Genomic DNA, 20,935 nt, shown 5'->3' on the forward strand with positions numbered 1-20,935 from the left:
ATTTTGAGGGCTTTCCTTTTTAGTAGTGTCGATGGAAAATATAAATCAAAAAGAAATTTAAAAAAATATTTAACAATAAACAAATATTCAATATAAAGTAAATTTAATTTTATTAATAATTTATAACATTCTGTAAATTATTTTAAAATTATGATAAATTTATTCTTTAAACAACGATAAATAATTTAAAAATAATATTAATAAACATGTTTGAATTTTTTAATATTTAAAATATTCAAAAATACCTTCTTCACTGACTGAAAGTTATATTTTTAAATATAAGAAACTTGAGAAATGAAAATTTTAATTTTTTTTTTCAAAATCTAAATATCCGAACCAGATCCGAAATAACCGAATCCGAACTAAAAATACCCGAACCCGACCCGAAGTACAGAAATACCCGAACGGGTTCTACACCTCTATACCGAAATACCCGAAAATCTGAAATACCCGACCCGAACCAGAACGGTTACCCAAGGCCAAACTAAATCGATAATTATTATCCCCTAGCTATATATGGGCTTAACGAAATCGACAATAGTTTTGGACTTGTCTACATAAGTGATTGATTAAAATAAATGAAAAAGAAAAATTCAAAAAAACCAGCCAATAGAATTATAACGTTTTTCCTGAGAAGCTCTATATGAATGTCACCTCAGCAGAAATCACTAAAGTGACTTCTCTTTTAATGTATAGGAGGATTGTGCCATATATATTTCAGAAACTATTTTTAAACTTTATTTTTAAAGTTTGCAACATATTATATTTTTTTAGTAGTTACCTAACATAATTAATCAAGAATATTTGTATCAGAAAACTTGACCCAAAAATTAAAGTCTCATACTCAATGTTTTAAAATTCGACCTGAATCCGCGGTTGAACCGGTAAACCTTGTGACCCAAGATAAATCTGGTTTGAGTTTTGTGGAAAAAACAATATCTAAAAATCCAATAAAATTGGCAAAAAACAATAAAACCCGGAACCCGGTTAAGTTGACTCACTGGTTGAATCAATAGATAACGTTTACTTCTTCTTTTTAGTTTTTAATTATGTTTTTAAAATCTGCTTTGTATAATTTTTAATGAAGAAGTTAGGTTTTTCAGTTTTGTTATCGAAAATTTATTAACAGTGTTTTACTTTTGGTTTAATTGGATTTGAAGTTTAATTTTATGATTCACATTACACATATAAATATTTATGAATTTTTAAGTCTTGATATTTAAAAACCCAATAAACTGGCAAAAAATCACTAAAACCCGGAATCCGGTTAAACCAATGGTTGAACCAACAAATAAATTTTAACTTTTTTAGTTATGTTTTAAAAATCTGTTTTGTATAATTTTTGATAAAGAAGTCAGGTTTTTCAGTTTTGTTATCGAAAGTTTATTAATAATGTTTTACTTTTGGTTTGCTTTGGATTTTAAGTTTAATTTTATTATTTACATTACACAAATAAATATTAATTAATTTTTAAGTCTTGATGTTTTTTGTTAGATGTTATCAATCTTAACTTGTTACAAAAATATTTAAATAATTTAAACTATTTTTGATATTTTGTACGTCAAATGAAAATAAAAATATAGAAACTAAAGTTAAATATTTTCTAAATATTTTTTAAACATAAAATATATACATATCTAAACTATTATTTTATGTATTAATTGGAACAAACATCTATTAAAAAAAGAACATATTTACTTAGACTTGAATCAAGGTATTAATTAATAATTTAGCTAAATCAAATACACCAATGTTATGTATATACGTATATGTACATAAGTGTTTTGTTTTGTCAACATACGTATATTAATACATTTTAGTTCACTTTAGTTCATTGGACGTAATATATTAATCTATATTTTGACATATTCGTATCCCTTTAAAATAGGACTTTTAGTGGTTATTGAATGTGGGGCAGTTATATTTTAGATGCAGTTATAGTTTACTTTATGCAGTTATATTTTAGATACAGTTATATTTTAAGTTGGACACAACATGTATCAACTGGTCATGTTCCTAATTTAATAGTATTGATGAAAATCTGATTTTGCCATTTTCATTAACGAAACTGTTTTTAATAAAAATTTCACATTTTCAAATTTTCAAATTTTCAAATTTTCAACATTTCAAAATTTCAAATTATACGGTATAGTTTTACTTAGTTTTACTGAGTTATACTTCGTTCTACTGGGTAATACTAATGTTTAATTATACAGAATTATACTGGTTATACTATGTTAGACTGAGTTATATTGAGTATTACTAAGTAAGTACTACTGAGTGGTACTACTAAGTGTAGTTATACCAAGTTATAATGAGTTATACTGTGTAAAACTGATTACAACTCGAGTTAGTTATACTGAGTTCTACTAAGTATTACTCAGTTCTACTAGGTATTACTGAGTTCTATATTGAGTTAGTTGTACAGAGAGTAATACCAAGTTATACTGAATGAAGGAACAAGAACAATAAGAACCCTAAATCATAAATTCCCAGAAATATATTTAACAATCCTAAATTGAAAACATCTAAACAATAAAACCCCTAAAACCAAGTAGATCTTAAGAGATTCCGATCTCTTTTTCTGCTTTTGTCGCCTTCTTTGTCGTTACATCAAGTTGTATACGTCACCTTGAATCTGATTCGTTTTCGGATTTTCAGATCTAATCACAGATTCAACGATTGCTGCTACTGTTTTCATCATTTGCAGAGTTGTTGATTACGGTTTTCATCAACACCGGAGTTTCCATCGCCTGCAACAAATGGTAGAGAAGAAAGAGAGAGAGAGAGAGAAATAAAGAAAGGAGAAGAGGGAATCGCAGAAAACAAAGAGAGAGAGAAAAAAAGATAAAGAAGAGAGTTCACATAATCTGTCGGCGTCTTTCTTTTAGTATTAGGCTAAAGGGTAAAAGTGTAAATGACTTAATTTTTGAATTAAAAATAATTCAAAAGAATATTAAAAATAAACTGGGTCCTTGGAAAATTTGGTTATGAGACTTGGGGGCACCAGAGGATTTGTCTCGGATCCGGATTCGGTTTTTGCATTTGGCAAGGTGGAGAGGAGACTAATAAGAGCATTTCTTTATAATTATTAAACTAATTTTTTTTTTAAAATAGTTAAGGATCCTAATCAAAATAGTATGTCTAATGGTGTTTTCCAATTTGGAGTTATTAGCAATAAAAAAATATTAAATTTAAAAACATGTAAAATGTTTGGACACAATTTGGAGACGGACCAGAACCATGTGGTGCCATTTGATCAAATAACGCCAATGCCATATCAACCTGACCCTGATGAGCATATCCACCGATCAGTGAATTCATCGTCACTAAGTTCTTTTTAGGCATCTCACCGAAAGCTTGTTCAGAATCTTGTATACATCCGCATTTTCCATACATGTCAACTAGTGCACTTCCCACAAAGGTAGTCCTTTCAGCGCAAGCTTTCACAGCGTGAGCATGAACCGATCTCCCCAACTCAAGACCTGCCATACCAGCACACGCACTCAGAGTGCTAGATCATAAAATCAAAAGTCTCAACAAACTCCTTCCTTGAACATAGGAACAACAAAGACGCCTTCTCGTTTTCATGATTCTGCACATACGCCGCCACCAAGGAACACCAAGAAACATCATTTTTTGTCCCCATTTCAGCAAATACAGTCTCACTGCAGTGAATCTTCTTACACTTTCCATAGAAGTTGATCAACCCATTACACACTGACACATCTGTATCGAACCCACTACAAAACACAAGCCCATGCAACTGCTCACCTAGACTAAGTAACAACTCATCTGAGCAAGCATTAAGGAAAGCGCAAAAAGTTATGGAATTGGGGTGTCCACCAATCTTCCTGAACTCAATAAAAGCTCCAACAGCTTCCCTAGGCCTTCCATCAGTGACAGAGTTAGATAAAAAAGCATTCCAAGTTGCAAGATTCCTGTGAGGAATTTCATCGAACATCTTGCGAGCATCACCCCTAAGCTTGGTCTTACAATACATATCAAAAGCACTACAGCCAACAAAGACATCAAGTAGACGTCCACACTTCACAGAAAGCCCATGAATCTGTTTCCCCGTAACTGACAACCGCAAAGAAGCCGCGGCTATGAAGGCGCAAGGGAAAGTGAAGTCGTTTGGGAAAACACCTTCTCACTACAAGAAAATAATTATATTGTGACAAATGTTTTTGTCACAATGAGCATAATTTCGTAACAATATAATTATTGTGACAGAATTGTGACAAGTTATGAACGGTTACAATAAGAGCGTCACAAATTTTCATCGTAACAAAAAACGTCATAATTTGTAACAAAATTATTTTGTAACTAGTTTGTTAGTAACAGTGATGAAAATCAGCAGTAACAACAGCGTTACAATTATTGACGAAAAAAATCGTCTTAAAATTGTCTCCTTTGGAGACGATTAGACAGTGCAAGTTCTGTAGCAGAATACAACGAAAGTTTAGTAACATATTGTTACAAATAGAAACTACAACGTCATCACCAATCCGTAACACTTTCATCCATCAAATTATTTGACTATTACAATTTTTAATTCCGTCAATTCATTATTACTAAAAATCCAGTCACATTTTTGTCACAGCTCACAGATTTTCTTAGCCTTCTCTGTTAGCTACTAATAGTGAAAATAGTTTAGAGTCTTACAACATTTTGGCTATTTTTATTATTTATGAATGTTTTCAGAAATATACAATCCATACATAGAAACATACATCATAATACAATAGATTTAAGTCATGATAAATATTAACAAAAAAGACAAAAATCATAGCAGAAAAAAAACTAAACGAAGACGGAGATCCCAAAAGCAGATGAAAACCATTGTGAAGATTCATCAAGGCATGTCTTCTTAATTATCTTCATAGTTCCTTTGTCAAGAGAAATTGTTGTGTATTACACGAAAAGAATCCCGATCTTATTAACCGACGTATTACATAGCTCTTATTGTCATCATCACCATCTCCAAATTATGCCTTGTCCTTTTCAGTCCTCTCTCATACAAAAGCACATTCACAATTCGAAGTTACATCTACAGTTGACAAACAAACAAATTAGAGAAGGATGAATAACCAAAGAAAGTTGGCATATGAAAAGAAAAATCCGAAAGTAAGAAATCGTTTTGACTTTCAGAACAATAAGCTGTTTAAATAATTGATTGCGAAAATATACACCTAAATCAGGAGATTAGCCACACGTAATGTACTCTTTGAAATCATGAAAAGTTCATAGAAAAATGAAGGACGGCTTTAATTTTGTGTGAGAAGAGTTTTTAGGGTAAAACTGAAAGAGAGGATGTCGGCCTTCCCATTTGAAGTGTAGGAGGAGTTATTAATTTATTTATATATATACGGTGTATTAGTTGAAATATTAGGGTATTAGATGAGGATGGTAACAACCCAAATTTAAATCCTCTTTTACCGGGATTCTTGATTCTCCTATTAAGTTTTGAAAATAAGTAGGTTTTGTTTTGGTTTTCTTTCCTCTTTCTTTAAATGATTAGATATTTATTATTTTTACTCTGTGTAGATCTTCATCCTAGTAAGTGAAAACTGATTCCTTGACAAAAAAAAACATTATGAGTAATATAATTCTCGAACAAATATAACTCTTTAGTTTAATATTGCTAACTTTGGCTAGAACAAGAATTTATAGTGTTAGTTGAACATTAGCATAAACAACACTGGATCATCACTTTCACAGTTTCACTTTACATTGTAGTGAAACCCAAATTATTGGTTAAGAAATTCTATACCTCTCTTACATGTATCTTGATTGCTGAGTCAACCACATATACTATACATTACATATTACACTATACTCACGACTATGCTAAAACGTTTCCAGTTTAAAATAAGATACTTACTATATTGTTTAGTCATAACTTATAAAAAAATGCCAGTTATAATTTTTTACCAATTCGTCACAAATATTTAGTATTTCTTGTCACAATATGAGACTTACCATTCCATCACAGATTCGTCACAATTACCACCGTAAATATAGTCACAAATATGTCACGGTTAATACGTTATTTATTATCGTCACTCTTAGGTAACCAATTGCGACAAAAATTGATTACTACTTAGGACGTCACAATATTGTGACAAAACAGCTACGAAGTTGTGACATAGAAAAATTAGTCACCTATCGTCTCCAAAATGTCACAGATTTGTGACAAATAATTTTTGTCACAAAGTTTTGTCACAATATCTATATTTTTTTGTAGTGTCTCGTCGCATTTCCAAGAACTCAAGCAACACGGAAGAGAAGTGACCGTTTTGAACTAGCCCGAACACGAGTGACGTCCAAGAGACGACGTTTCGGGAAGGAGTGAGGCGGAGAAGGAGTGAATTGTTTTTCTCTCCAAACGAAACACAATACCCTCCCCACCCAATGCCAAGCCGCCATATCTATAAAGATTTGGTCCTTAAAATTTTTATTTACGGACCAATCTTTAGTTAACTAAGTGTTTTTTTTTTTTTTATAAAATGCAGAGCGACTGAAAAGGCTTGATGAACATTATTCAAGACAGGAATAGATTACATAAAGACCTGCAACCGAAATATTTTAGCAAGCAAAGTATAGAAAGCAACTGATGACAAAGTTTTGTACTATAATGCATCACTCGTAGATTGTCTCCAGTGGCGTTATAGCTTTAGCTTTCTTTGATGATTTCTTTGATGATCTCTTAATTTTGTTGAACCTAATAGGTGCATATCTGCACCTCATCATCTGATCTCCCACAGAGATCTTCTTCTCTGCTCTTTCTCTACCTTTCTTCACCATATTCGAGACAGCTTGGTAACGCATCTTCGTCAAAAGCTCAGGTTTACCTCTCACGAAGTATTGCTCATGTCCGAATTCCAAGTGCTCAGACCCCTCAATTCTTACAAATCCATAGATTTCAATTTCGGTTATAAAGTGTGACAACTTGTAGTGAAGAAGTCTCGGAAGAATCTTTTCAACTAGCTCTTTCGGATCCCAGATGACAAAACTCTTGTTGCTTTTGCTCCATGAGATTATTGAATCCAGCGATGGATCATCCACCACCTCGTATATATCGCTGTAAAACGAACACATTCCCATCGCTCTTCAAACCTCGTAAAATAATCCAAGATCTGGAGACCAACCCTAATTTCAAGAGGACAAAGGTGTGTGGACCATACAATTATCTATTGTCTTTGGGCTCTTTTTGGGCTTGGATGGATTACAAACATATTCGGTTTGGATGGAATCCATCCAAAGTTAACTATTGGATGGAATTAAAATTATGTATTCAATAACAGCCCCTAAGTGTTTATATTGTTGTTATATTGCTAGTAACTTAGGATTAAGAGCTAAGGATTCCTCTTCGTCCCCGTTGCGGGTGCTCTAAAACTGCAACTAAAATGCTATTTTTTTACAAAAAGAAACCCAAAAAAGAGCTAAGAGTTTAGAATACATCATTCCATAATATTGCATCACACATGATATTATTCTAAAGGGAAATACACTATGATATTGATATCCTATGATAGCACTAAAAAAATTTAAGCCACAAATATAGATTCTAAGGATCAAAATGACCAATATGATTCTTTAATCATTAAAGAGATAAATATATATTTATACCCCTAGGGTTAAGGGGTGTGGATTTAAGATTGAGGTTTAATATTTTATAAAATAAAAATAATATTAAAAATTTTAAAAATAGTTTCAAAAAGTATTTTCGAATTATAAAAAGAAAATTTGAAAAATAAAATAAAAAAAATTCAAAAAAAAATTTACAAAAAAGTTCGAATTTGAAAACATATAATCTAAACTATAAAAACAATATTATTTATTTTTATTTTTATTTTTTTATTTTTTTTTATATGTAGGGTATTGAGGTCTTTTTACTTATTAAATGAAATATTTTGGTCATTCTTCTTCTTGTGGTCTATTTTTGTGATCAAAACTTGAAACAATGTCTATTTAGGAGAATTACCCTATTCTAAAACTAAATAATATTGTATTTCCTATTTAATTATGCATTTTTTACTTTTAAAATAAATAGTTATATTTTTATTTATTGATCATATTACGATTAATATTAATTCAGTTTTAATTTTGAAAACAAAAAAATCCATTATTTTAATAAATTAATTATTTTATAGTTTATAAAAATCAAATTTAAGTTATTATACACAAAAATATAAACTTATGTATTTTACTATATTTTTGAAGAATGTTATAATAATATCTATACTAATATTTATAGATTTAAAATACTAAAAAGTAGATGATTATACTTTTAATAAGATATAGGGTCCGATTGGTAATGGCTGTAGCTTTAAATATTTTGCTGTAGAAAAAAATCTGTAGACTTTTTGCTGTGGCTTTAGATTTTATTGCTGTAGAATTTTATTGAAGCAATAAAAAATTGCTTTGGATATTTGGCTCTGCAGAGCACTTGTACAGCTGTAGGATATTTTAAGAGCTGTGGTTTCAAAAAAAAATTTAAAGCTTGATTGCTCTGAATTTGGTGCTGTGGAAATAAATAGGACTGTGGACAGCACCTACAGCAACTACCAATCACCCCCATAAAACTATAGAAATAATGCAATATATGCTATTTATTCATATAAAGATTCCGGTTAGTTGATGTTGTTATGTTTATAATTTATATGAAAAATATATTAACTTATTTTAATTATAAGAGTACTAAAATAAACTTTAACCATTGCTAAAGAATTTAAGAAATGGATTAGCTTATTTTCATTAGAAACATAACTATCTTTGTTTAGAATTTTAATTAACAAATTATATATCAATATATTTTGTTTGACATAAAATATTTTTTTACAAAAAAAAACGAAAATATTTTAAACCTACATATTACTGATTAAACTACATCATATAATTTTAAATAATTGTTCTATTATAAATAAATTATCTTAAAATTATTATTTTGAATTATCAGATCCTTAAGTAGATTTTTGTAGTTTTTCAGATAACTTTACAGTTTTGGATTAAATATTTCTTTCACACGAAGAAATGCAGAATATATTTTGCAACCAAAACAAATTTGTTCTTTTATTTATAAATTAAAATAAATATAATTCTTTAAAAATATATATTTTTTTATAAATATATATTTTTAAAAAATATATTTTTATAAATATCATAAAACTAAAAAATATATTTAAACATTATTTCTGATATAAATTTAAATACTTATATATATTCTGCATTATAGATTTTGTGAATGAAAAGAATGTAATTCACTATTCCATTAATAATTTCAGTTTTTATTTCATTCATCATTTCATTTTTCTATTCCACAAATAGTTATACTTTTTATTCAGAATATTCCTTTTTAAAATAAGCAGTTACAACCTAACCTTATGTTGGGAATTTTTTTTTGGACACATTCATGGATTCTATTTAGTTACTTAGGCACGTATATCTTCATAGTCAATTTTTTATACTTTATAGAAGTCGTAGACGGCATGAGATAATTACTAGTAATCTAGTATCCATACTTTTAAGGGCTAGGTTGTCACTGATAAACTCAATAGGTTGAAAGTAAAAACGAAAAACAATTAACAAAACCTTCCACTCACAGCGATCGATTTTGGAGTAAACAAAGTGAATTTGGAGTGATGTTTTTTATTTTGTACATATCATCATGATTGCCATTGAAACAACCGTAATGAGGTCTTTTCAACCCAAGAAAGTTTGGATGAGACAAAGGTAAGTTCGGAAAAAGTTAAAGTAACAACTGGATTAATTATGCGATATTAATGGTCATACGCACTATTATTTCGAAGAAAGATATTAGAGAGAGAATTCCACATTGGAAATATGCAATAGATTTGAATAATATATAAGAGACTTGGACCACTCCACTTACCGTCAATTAGTTTTAAGTTGGAAGCCTTAAAAATTTTATCATGGTATCAGAGTGGACCTAACATCCTGGCTCATTAATTCGGCTAGACAGTGGTCCGATCATCCTATTAACTGATGACCCATAGAAAGTTCAGTTCCTTCGAAATTGCTAGAAAATAAAACATTGTCTTGGAAGAGGCATGATGGATTCTGCGAGATTAATGGTTATACATATTATTATATCGAGAGAAGATATTGGAAATATGTAAGAGACTTGAATAATACATAAAAGATTAGGACTATTCTAATTACCGCCAATTAGTTTTAAATTGAAAATTCCAGAAAACTTATCACAATTCCTTAACTCGTTGAAGTTATAACATATAGAAAATGAAAAAGAAAATTATATCATATGCTGAATACTTGTAGCCACCTACATGAATCAAAGAAAGCGACCAAAAGATCGGCAAACTTATGAAAGGGTAACTTCTAGACAAAAGGTTAAACCATATTTTCATGTAGTCATATATTTCAATCAAACCTGGTCCCGTATTCTCCTCTACATCACCTCTCACATTCTATTAATGTTATTCAACATTTGCTTAAATAGATTGGTTAAGGAACAACGGTTTCAGATATGCGGTTACGGACGTTTGCGGATATGGATGGTTGTGGTTTAAAGTGTTATTAAACGATTTGTCCGATTGGTATCAGTTGTTAAAAATTGTTGACCGGTTAACTATCAAATGCAGCAGTGGTTAAAGATAAATTAAGAATATTTATATTTTATATAATTGTAAAAATGTTAAAAATCATATTATTATAACAAATACAAATTTCTATTTATAGAATTATATTATTAAAATGTAAAATTATATAATATTTTTTAAAAAATTTATAATATAAACCAAAAATATATATATATTAGTATTTCTATTATTTCAATTTAAAATTATAATTGAATATTTTTCTTTTTATATTTATATAGTTTAAAAAAATTATCTTCCAGCAACCGTCCGTAACTGCAAACGCAAACGCTATTTAGAACCAACTTTTGAAATTTGGAGGTTTAAAACAATTTGAAGTGATTTATAGCGTTTTGTATAATTGTTGCAACACGCTAACAACTGTTACCAACCGTAAAAATAGTGTTTGCTGGTAATGAAAAAACCGGTCGTGCCCTAAAAAACTCTCATTTAATTTTTTTTGTTCCTTTTTTTATAAAAAAAAAAGATTTCTCTAAGCAACTAATGTACAAAAATATTTGTCACTTTATTTACTGCTAGCTGATTTTAAATTGAAAACTAATAACAAAAAAATATTGAATCAGAAACAAATATACTGTCGGTAGGTATATGCTGTTTTACAATCACAGTTGTTATGCTGTTGGAGGTTATTGTTTATTTTGTATTAAAAATATTAGTATTAAAATATGATGTTAAGTAAAAAACATAAAAACAAAAAGTTACTTTTTATAAAAAATATTAAATATAAAATTAAAGTAATTTAATTAACTATAAAATAAATTTTTAAAATATAACTAGTCACATGGTTTTTAATAAAGTTGTTAAAATAGAATTAAAAATATGAAAACTTTTGTAGATACAGTATATATTAATGATTTATATTTGAAGCAGTAAAATATTTTTTAAAACATTACTTTTTTTTTGAAAAAGTGGAAAGAGTATAATCATTAACGATTTAAAACTAATCACCCTTAATTAATGGGCTTCACATGTCTTTACCAAATTCCTAAGCTTTTTCTGGAGCTAAGGAAATTAACATACATGCAGAAACCAAGGTCTTCTTCCTTTTCTCGAGAAAATTGGTTGCAGGTGTATTTATAAACAGTTTTTTTTTTTTTTTTTTTTTTTTTTTTTTTTTTTTTTTTGGTAAAATGTTAAATTATTATACCAAATTTTCAAGTTTTTGACAGCAGTTACAGAGAAACTAGTAGCAGAAAACAGAAACAAAACTAAACAACAGCTGGAAAGTAACAATGAAAAGAACCCAAGCAGAGAAGCTAGTCTAGCAACCAGCTAAACAGCAGAGAATGCTGAGACCAAACAAACTGGAAAAGTCGAAGAGAAGGTTCAGTTGCCACGAGCTACCGAGAGATAGGCGCCCTCAAACCTAGAAGCTACGGCTCCTGCAGCTTCCGAACAGCCAACCTGACACAAACCAATCTGAAGAATCCAAACACGGACCAACCAAGAAACCCGACAGACGCAACCTCCGACGGCACGAGAGCAAATTACCACGCGACAATGCTGTCGTTCAGCAGACAGATCTGAAAATTGCCGTCTCCAAAACCGACCCACTGTGACCGTTTACACCCATTGAACCGAAATCTCATATAGAGAGAGCGGACCGCGTAGCTACCAACCCTCCGGAGACAGATCTGCAAGAGAAAAGGCGGACCGAGAACCCAACTGTCGCACGGAACCAAGAACACAACCAACACCACCATAGGAAGGCAATACCAAAGCCACTAACTTTATAAAGAGTTAAAAACCGGAGCTTTCTTGTTTGGTTCCTCTGACTTTTCCAGATCTCTCTCTCTTCTGAGACGTGTCTGAAACTTTTTCAAGAAATAATAGTATTCGTCTTGTTTACCCAAAAAAAAATAGTATTCGTCTTCCTTTATTATATATAAATATGCATCTTCTTTTAAGAGTGATACTCGGTTTAAACTTTAAAGATTTAAATCAGATAAATCTCAAAAGTCCATTAACTAACATCAATGGATAGCGTGACATTTTCAACTTCTTTTTAGCTCTGTTTTATTTTTTTGTCTTAAAATCAAGTTTCTGTGGAGTGATGAAAATGGTGGATAAAACTGATGAAGAAAAGCATTTTTCTTGGTGCTATTTTCTTTTACATCTGCCATTGCTGTTTGTTTTTGTAACAGTGATTCCATTTGTAGCTTTCCTCTGTTTCTTAAGCTTTTATGGATTCTCCTCTCTCCTAGTGACCATGGCAATCTTGTTCATATCTACTTTTGTTTTCCTTCTGAGATTTTTCAAAAGAAAAACAAGAGACTATTTGGTTGATCGATCTCAAAATGAAGTCGATGATACTGCTGATGCTGTTGCTAATGATAATTATGATATTGAGGAGGAGGATGAAGATGGTCTCATTGAGATTCTTCTTGTGAGTGAAGAAGCAGAGACTATAGAGGCAACGAGGAACACTAATCAGAGTCGACAGAGAATTAGGGTTGATGAAGATGAACAAGAAGAGATAGATGATGTGATTATGGAAGAAGATAACCTTATTGAGATTGATCTTTCCATTGGATCTATTAAAAGACGAAGTAAATGAAAGTTTCAATATTGTTTTTGTTTTTTTCCTCAAATGTACAAAGGTAATCCAGCATTCTAATATTTTGGAGTTTTTTTTGTTTATTGGTGGTTGAGATTTAGGGTTTAATTTATGATTTATATCAAACTTTTAAAGCATCAATTTATCTTGACTAACCGTTTATAAATTTAACAGAGATTGGAGACGGAGATTAACCCCATTAACTCAATCTGTTGCGTCTTAAAGATGGTTTAGTCAAAATATGTTAGAGACTTAGAGGTTAAAACGGCTAGTCAAAATAAATTGATGTTTTAAATGGTCCACCGGAAAGTTCATATTTTTTTCAACCAAATTTAAAAGTTGATGATTTAAGTGACAATTTTTTTGGACATTGGAATCTTTTTTTTTTGGAACAAATGCCAGAAGAAAAATACTTCGGTAGAACCAGTGTTTTGAAACCTAACCCGGATCCGCGGTTGAACTGGTAAATCCGGTGACCCAGAAAAATTCAGTTTGAGTTTTGTGAAAAATCCAATATTTAGAAACCCGCAAAAATCCGCAAAAACTCGTTAAAACCCGGAACCCAGTACCGGTTGGACCATCGGTCGAACCAATAAATAACTTTTTACTTCTTCTTTTTTAGTTTTTAATTATGTTTTTAGATTATGTTTTATATTCTAAGTTTTCAATTAAAAAGTTAGGTACTAGCAAAAAAAAAGTTAGGTTTTCTTTTTCCAGTTTTATATTTTTGTTTTTTAGGTTTTGATGAAGATTTCATTATGTCACCTAAAGAAAATAAAGTGAACGATGGTAGAAGAAGCTAAATTAATTGATGTGATTTGATGTTAGTTTATTTCCGTTATTGATAATTTATTACAATGATCTTTTAACTGCTTTTGGTTTATTTTGCATTTGTAGTTTAATTTATTACTCACATTAGGCATCTAAAAATTTAAATATTTATAAATGTTATGTTTGAGTTTATTTTAGATGTCATAACTCTTAAGTTTTTAGGGGAATTTTTAAATAGTCTAAACTATTTTTTTGATATTTTGTATGTCAAATGAAAATAAAAATATAAAAACTAAAGTTAAGTATTTTCTAAATGTTTTTAAACATAAAATATATACACATATCCAAACTATTATTTTATGTTTTAAAAACACTTAGAAAATATTAAACTTTAGTTTCTATATTTTTATTTACATAGTTGATATATTATTATATAATAAAATTAATTCATTTATCAATCTGCGGTTCATCTGCGGTCGAACCAGTGACCCAGCAACCTGGTAAGTCGTCTGGTTCAGTGTCCGGATCGGGTTTAAAAACATTGGGTAGAACCGAAAATTGCATTCCTTCAAGATTTCGTAAAAATACATACTTGCCACGGAAAAATAAGGCCAATAAATCATATCTTCAACATCACTTGGTAACTATTATAGTTCTAGGATGAGGAAACATTAACCACCCTAGTCTTGAGATTGACACTTTCCCAAATCGCTTTTGGATATATACAATCGAAGAACAAATGGTTTTGAGACTTAGTCTTCGAGCGACAAAAAGATTAGTAAGTTGAGCATCTCTCACCTCAAGCTAACAACATATCCAAAACTGGATTCTGCTCATGAGAAATAGGCAGTTACACATAGAATAAGTCTGTTATGAAAATTCAGATCTGATTGCATCATTTTGCATCACTTGAACCAGATCTTTTGTAAGTTTTAAATGATGCTGAGAATTGTATTTCAAACGTATTTTAAATATAAATTCCTGAATCCCATCTGACTGACTGATCAAAATAATACTCACTAATGTTATATATACCAAATTAATTAATACCTTTACAGTTATTTATTTGAATTATTAAATGATCGAATACATTTTAATTTATTTTGTTAAATAACTAATTTGTCAGATTCTACCACATTTAGTTAGATTCATGTATTTCCATTTAATATTTAATTATTATTTTGGATTTTTTTTTCCAATAGAAATTAATTATGTAAAATTTGTGTGTTTTAGGGATCGGATCTATCTGGATTTAGCAAGTACTAGAGCTTTTCCCGGGCTACGCCCGGGTTTATTTTCATAATTTTTGTTTTATTTTTAAAATATTATGTTCTTATATAAATATATAGTATATATTGGAACTATGATAAATATAAATTACTAAAATAATTACAACTTATTAGAATGCAAAACGTAAATAATGATAAAAATATGTTATTTAAAACATTGCCATAGTAAAAAATAGGTTAAAAATTTAATCATTTAAAATTTTGATTTTCTAACTCCTCTGTTCGTTCTATATTGCTGATTCGTATTGTATAATTAGTGGCTAAGTGTTTAAGCTTTTACCAAAAAACTAATCTTTCTAGAAGTAGTATACATGAAAAATAAAGTGGGGTTGTTGAAATTTTTCTTCCAATTTTAAAAATGTTGGATATAATAAATATGTTTTGTAGATATCTCGATATAAAGTAAACAATTAATTTCTTATTTTTTTCTGAAATTTCAGAACTGTTGAGAAAAATGCTATAGTTTTCGAAGGTGATTGGTAAGTACTACTCTGAATGATTTCCACATTTTTTTTTCCACATCTACTTTAATTTAACCATGCTCTAAGAAAATAATTTAAAGATACAGCTCAAAAGTTAAATTAAAAATTATATTGGTTTTGAAAATCAATTTTTTTTCTTAAATTTTATATTTTGTTATTTGAAAGTTTTTTTGAGCAAAGTTATTTGAAAGTTATTGATATAAATCTATATCAATAGATTATATAGCTACAATAGAAAGACTTACATTTTATATTCTAAAGCAAAGTAATTAAATCTATAGCTTCTACCAATCAAACACTTCATGAGGTTCTTATGTTATGAAGACTAAATATCTCTACTAAATATTATTTTCTATATGTCGTTCTCTGCTAAATCTCATTTTCTTAAATGTTATTAGTTTTCATGAGGTTCCTATTTTTCAACATCGATTTTCCAAGAATGAAAATTAAAGACATTATAGATATTAGATACAAAGCGTTGGTTATGGCATGATTAATCATGATCTCTTACCGGAGTTCTTAACTCATGATTTGACATTTTTTGTGTTTTTTTAACAATTTTCGGGTAAGAGACGGATCTTCTATCTCTTATTTATGAGACGGTTCTTAGTTTTTTTTTAAATTAAAATCTAAGAAAAAGGTAAGAACCCCAGTTAGAAGACTAAAATTAATGATGGTCTTATATATTTTTGTATCCTGATACGTGAATTCTCCCCATTAAGAAAAAAATACATGTTAAGAAATATCTTGTATGGTACAATCGCAATAGATTATTAAATATAAATCGAAATAATATTTTTGTTAAAAATAATAATTAAGATTTGGGTTGTGATTTTGCATCTAGTTAGTTTTTTTTTTGTATTAAAATAATACAAATGTTTGTAAGATACTTAAAACAACCAAAATAGGACAATGTGCCTTCTAATGTATGATATATATTAAATTGTTCATATACAAACGCTCATATTACATATTTAAATGTTATTAAATTAGGGGATTTCTAATATTACCATAAGTTTGATACACTTTCTAATTTTTTTTGTAAAAATAACAATTTTCATAATTAACTCAAATCTATGATAAAAAATAAGACAAAATAAGACTAAACTAAATTCTCCTAATTAACTCCAATGATACAAAAAATAACATTAATTTATAATCCACTATATTATAGAGTAACTCTATTATAGAGTGAACCATTGGAGCAAATCCAACTCTATAATAGACTTACTCTATTTTAGAATGAATTCTAGATTATTTTTTTTGTGTATCATTGAAAATGGTCTAAATACTTAAGAATCATTTATAAAACATTTATAGAAGTTTTGTGATGAAATAAATACAAAATACAAAATCAGTTAGAAAGAAGTGTTAGGAGTCATTATATTATAACAAACGGATATGGCTACTGCCTACTGGCATTGAGTAGCAAATAACCAATAGAATAATGAATAATATAGTAGAAGTCGTTAAAAAAATTAAAAAAATAAAAATTGAACAAAAAGAAAGCAAGTAAAACTTTTAGTATACACAACACTCGATTATAATTGATGAATGAGGAATACAATCACTATTACCTCTGTTTCCTTGTTTGATCTTAAGCAAAATGTGAAATCTAGATCGTTTAGTCTCTTTAGCTAAACAGTTCCAGAACTCCACCGATTCTAGACCAGCGTGATGCCCAATTGTGGTTCCAAAACATAGAGTTCCTGAGATTCTGAAAAAGTGATAAAATGTAAGACGAAGCCTCTGAGCTGTGACCACCAGCCATCCATAACACGCAACAGCAGATTCTGCAATTAGAAAGGTCTCATTTGTGTCTCAATCTAAAGATCCGAGTCTGAGATATGTGATAAAAGGACATATTTTGATAAAAGGAAGGATGTATAATGATTCTTACAGCTTCTAGAAAAGGACCATGTCTTGTCTTTCTGATTTGTTCTGTGTATTCGCAGAGCTCAACATATAGATGGACTGCTCTGTTCTTGGTCTTGTTCTTCTTGATCTTATCTTCCACTATAGCTCCTCTTTAATTAATCTGAGAAACATTAAAAACAAAAATAAAACAGGCAATGAAGTTGAATTTTGTTTTGGGTCTTAGTGGCGATCTGATAGCTCTTAAACTTGCCTACATTATTAAGCGGCATTCGTCTAACAGATAGCATCAACATAGAGCAGCGAGACTGATTCATCAAGACACACACCACAACAAAAAAAACGATTTGGTTAGCTGAGTCACTTCACTGTAACATGATATAAAGAGGACTACTGTTATCTAACATGATATGTGATTCTATCAACCCGATTAATCAAACACAATCACTCAATTTGTGAGAATAAAAGTTTATCAAATGCTTACATTAGCACCAAAACGAATGAGAATCAAACGACCTCCAAATGACCATGTTGGCAAGCCTGCACCAAAGTCGTTTGTACAGAGCTATAACCTGTACACGTTAGTTACAGAGATTGATATCAACTCCTGATTCCACCAACACATAAAATATCTGTGGATATAAACAACAAAACCCATATTAGGATCATCCTTACCATAAAGTCAAAACTTGTTAAAATCTCTGAGATCTTACAAACTGGGATACTTCGTGGTGGCACTGGGCGGCAGCATAATGGAGAGGAGAGTTACGAACACCGAAGAAAGAATAGCGAGCAACTTCCAGAAATTAAAAACGAAAAACTTTTGCTTTGGAAGGAAAAACAACAATTCCACATCATCTGATTGAGAAATTTACATCTGCTTGAGATGTTAATTACAGTTGCAGCATTGTGATATAAACAAATTGGGAAACACTGAATAAGATGGTACAGATTCCAATCAGATGGAAGACTTCCAAACCTAAATCGACCTAGTATTCTCTGTTTGATGGTAAAAGGCCAACAAAATCAGAACTGACATGGTGATTTACAACTGAAAGGGAAGGCGATGAAGATGAATGAAGAAGTGGAAAAGGCCAGAATCGTTAACCTTACCGCGACAAAAGCTGAAGAGAGAGATGCTTTAGGAGATGGGACAGATGACTCTTTTCTATTGGTTGAATTTTTAATCCTATGTGGCATAGCTCTCCTTTGAGTATATTTAACTTTTAGTATAGTATAGATACTCTTTTTAATCATTTCTAATAAATTAATTAATTATTTTACTAAATTAGATAAACATTTACAGTTATTTATTTGAATGATCAAATACATTTTAAATTATTTTTTATATAACTAATTTGTCAGATTCTACCACATTTAGTTAGATTCATATATTTCCATTTAATAATTATTATTTTAGATTTTTCCAATAGAAATTAACTACGTTATGTTTTTTGGGAACTATCTGGATTTAGAGACTATATTCTTTTTAACTATTTTTAATATTAAAATATTGTTAAATCAGAAAACATTATTTCCTTTTTAAATTTGTTTCAAATAATTTCTATATTTTATTGTTACTCGGATTATTGAATGATTGAATACATTTTGATTTATTTGGTTAGATAACTAATTTATTATATTCTACTTATCTACCATATGGATTATGTAATACATTCATATTATTATTTAGAAAATACCTAAGGATAGCACTAAAAAAATTTTGATCACAAATATAGATTCTAAGAATCAAAATGATCAAAATATTTCATTAAAGAAGTAAATATATATTTATACTCCTAGAGTTAACGGGTGGGGATTTGGGATTGAGGTTTAAAATTTTATAAATTAAAAAATAAATCTTAAAATTTTGAAAATAAAAATGGGTAATTCTCCTAAATAGACATTTTTCAAGTTTTGGTCACAAAAATAGACCACAAGAAGGAAAATAACCAAAATGTTTTATTTAATAGGTAAAAAGACCCCAATACCCTACCTATATAAAAAAATAAAAAATAAAAAATAAAAAAAATATTTTTTTATTGTTTTAGATTATATGTTTTCAAATTGAACTTTTTAATAATCTTTTTTTTTTGAAATTTGTTTTTCAAAATTTTTTATTTATTTATTTTTTCAAATTTTTGTTTGTAATTCAAAAATATTTTGTGAAACTATTTTTAAAATTTTTATTTTCATATTTTTAATATTATTTTTTATTTTATAAAGTTTTAAACCTCAATCTCAAATCTTCACCCATTGACTCTATGGATTAGTTAACCCTAGAGATATAAATGTATATTTATTAAAACATTTAGGTCATTTTGATCCTTAGAGTCTATATTTGTGACTAAAACGTTTTTAGTGATATCTTAGAGTATTTTCCAATAAAAAATTTAAAAATAGTTTCAAAAAATATTTTTGAATTACAAAAAGAAAATTTGAAAAAAAAATAAAAAAAAAATCGAAAAAAAAATTATAAAAAAGTTCGAATTTGAAAACATATAATCTAAAACTATATAAAAAATATTTTATTTTATTTTATAGTTTTTTATTTTATTTTATATATATTTAGAATATTATGATCTTTTTACCTATTAAAATGAAGCTTTGAATGGTGACCAAGGAAAGAAAGGGAACACTGAATTCCTTATCATTCCAAAAAAAAAATTACCATTCAAAAGGAATAGTTTTTCCTTCTTGTTCCTTTTCATTCCTTTTTTTTGTAGAGAAATATAGAACAAAAACATTTTTTGTTAAGGATCCGACTGGTGACCATTCTGAAAACAAGAAGAACGAATAGGAAATGAACGTAGAGGAATAGAATTGCAGGAATGAAAAGGAATGGTTGTTCCATCCCATATTTAACAAGGAATTAATTTGTTCTTTATTTCTCTACAAAAAAAAGGAATGGTAGGGAATGTGAAGGAAAAATTATTTCTTATGAATGATGATTTTTTTAAGGAATGTTAGAGAATGCATTTGTTCCTCGTCGTTTCTTGGTCACCATTCATACCCTAAATTTGATAAGGAACAAACATTCATTTTCATTTCTGTAATTTTATTTCTATACGTTAGTTTTCTATTCATTTCTAGTGTTTCCGAAAAAGTCACCAGTCGGAGTCGAAATATTTTGGTCACTTTATTCCTCCTTGCAGTATATTTTTGTGATCAAAATTTAAAAATAGTCTATTTACGAGAATTGTCCATATTATTTTTGTTACTATAAATTAAACGGGGGAAAATACTTGTTTCTTTTCTTAAAATAGCAAAAACCAAATTATTTCATTATAAAAATATCGATTATGACTTCATTAAAAA

General features: G+C 29.0%; 2 protein-coding genes, 1 long non-coding RNA gene and 1 pseudogene across 4 annotated transcripts; 1 reads left to right on the forward strand and 3 right to left on the reverse strand.

The window, feature by feature from the left end:
* Positions 1 to 700: 700 nt before the first annotated feature.
* On the reverse strand, positions 701 to 6,432 carry LOC117129319 (annotated as a pseudogene).
* Positions 6,433 to 6,645: 213 nt separating this feature from the next.
* Positions 6,646 to 7,110, reverse strand: LOC103845014 (heat stress transcription factor A-4a-like). Its single transcript, XM_009121841.3, has one exon. It carries the CDS (start codon positions 7,108 to 7,110, stop codon positions 6,646 to 6,648), a length of 465 nt encoding a protein of 154 aa, XP_009120089.1.
* Positions 7,111 to 8,302: 1,192 nt separating this feature from the next.
* LOC103845015 lies at positions 8,303 to 13,359 on the forward strand. Its single transcript, XM_033282828.1, has one exon. It carries the CDS (start codon positions 12,697 to 12,699, stop codon positions 13,198 to 13,200), a length of 504 nt encoding a protein of 167 aa, XP_033138719.1. The 5' UTR covers positions 8,303 to 12,696; the 3' UTR covers positions 13,201 to 13,359.
* A 2,503-nt stretch (positions 13,360 to 15,862) lies between these two features.
* LOC103845016 lies at positions 15,863 to 20,740 on the reverse strand. Of its 2 annotated transcripts, XR_004452981.1 has the most exons (3): positions 17,875 to 20,740; positions 17,643 to 17,780; positions 15,863 to 17,535 (listed from the first exon to the last, which is right to left on the reverse strand). It is a non-coding gene; the product is annotated as an uncharacterized LOC103845016 (long non-coding RNA). The 2 variants fall into 2 exon arrangements; XR_004452980.1 differs by having other exon boundaries at positions 17,643 to 20,740.
* Between the last annotated feature and the right edge of the window lie 195 nt (positions 20,741 to 20,935).

The sequence above is a fragment of the Brassica rapa genome, chromosome A10 (genome assembly GCF_000309985.2).
Source record: "Brassica rapa cultivar Chiifu-401-42 chromosome A10, CAAS_Brap_v3.01, whole genome shotgun sequence".
In the NCBI taxonomy this organism is placed as follows: Eukaryota; Viridiplantae; Streptophyta; class Magnoliopsida; order Brassicales; family Brassicaceae; genus Brassica; species Brassica rapa.

What these genes read in the sequence shown, in the direction of transcription:
- LOC103845015 (XM_033282828.1), top strand. Translation starts at nt 12,697, where the DNA reads ATGAAAATGGTGGATAAAACTGATGAAGAAAAGCATTTTTCTTGGTGC.
- LOC103845014 (XM_009121841.3), bottom strand. Translation starts at nt 7,110, where the DNA reads ATGGGAATGTGTTCGTTTTACAGCGATATATACGAGGTGGTGGATGAT.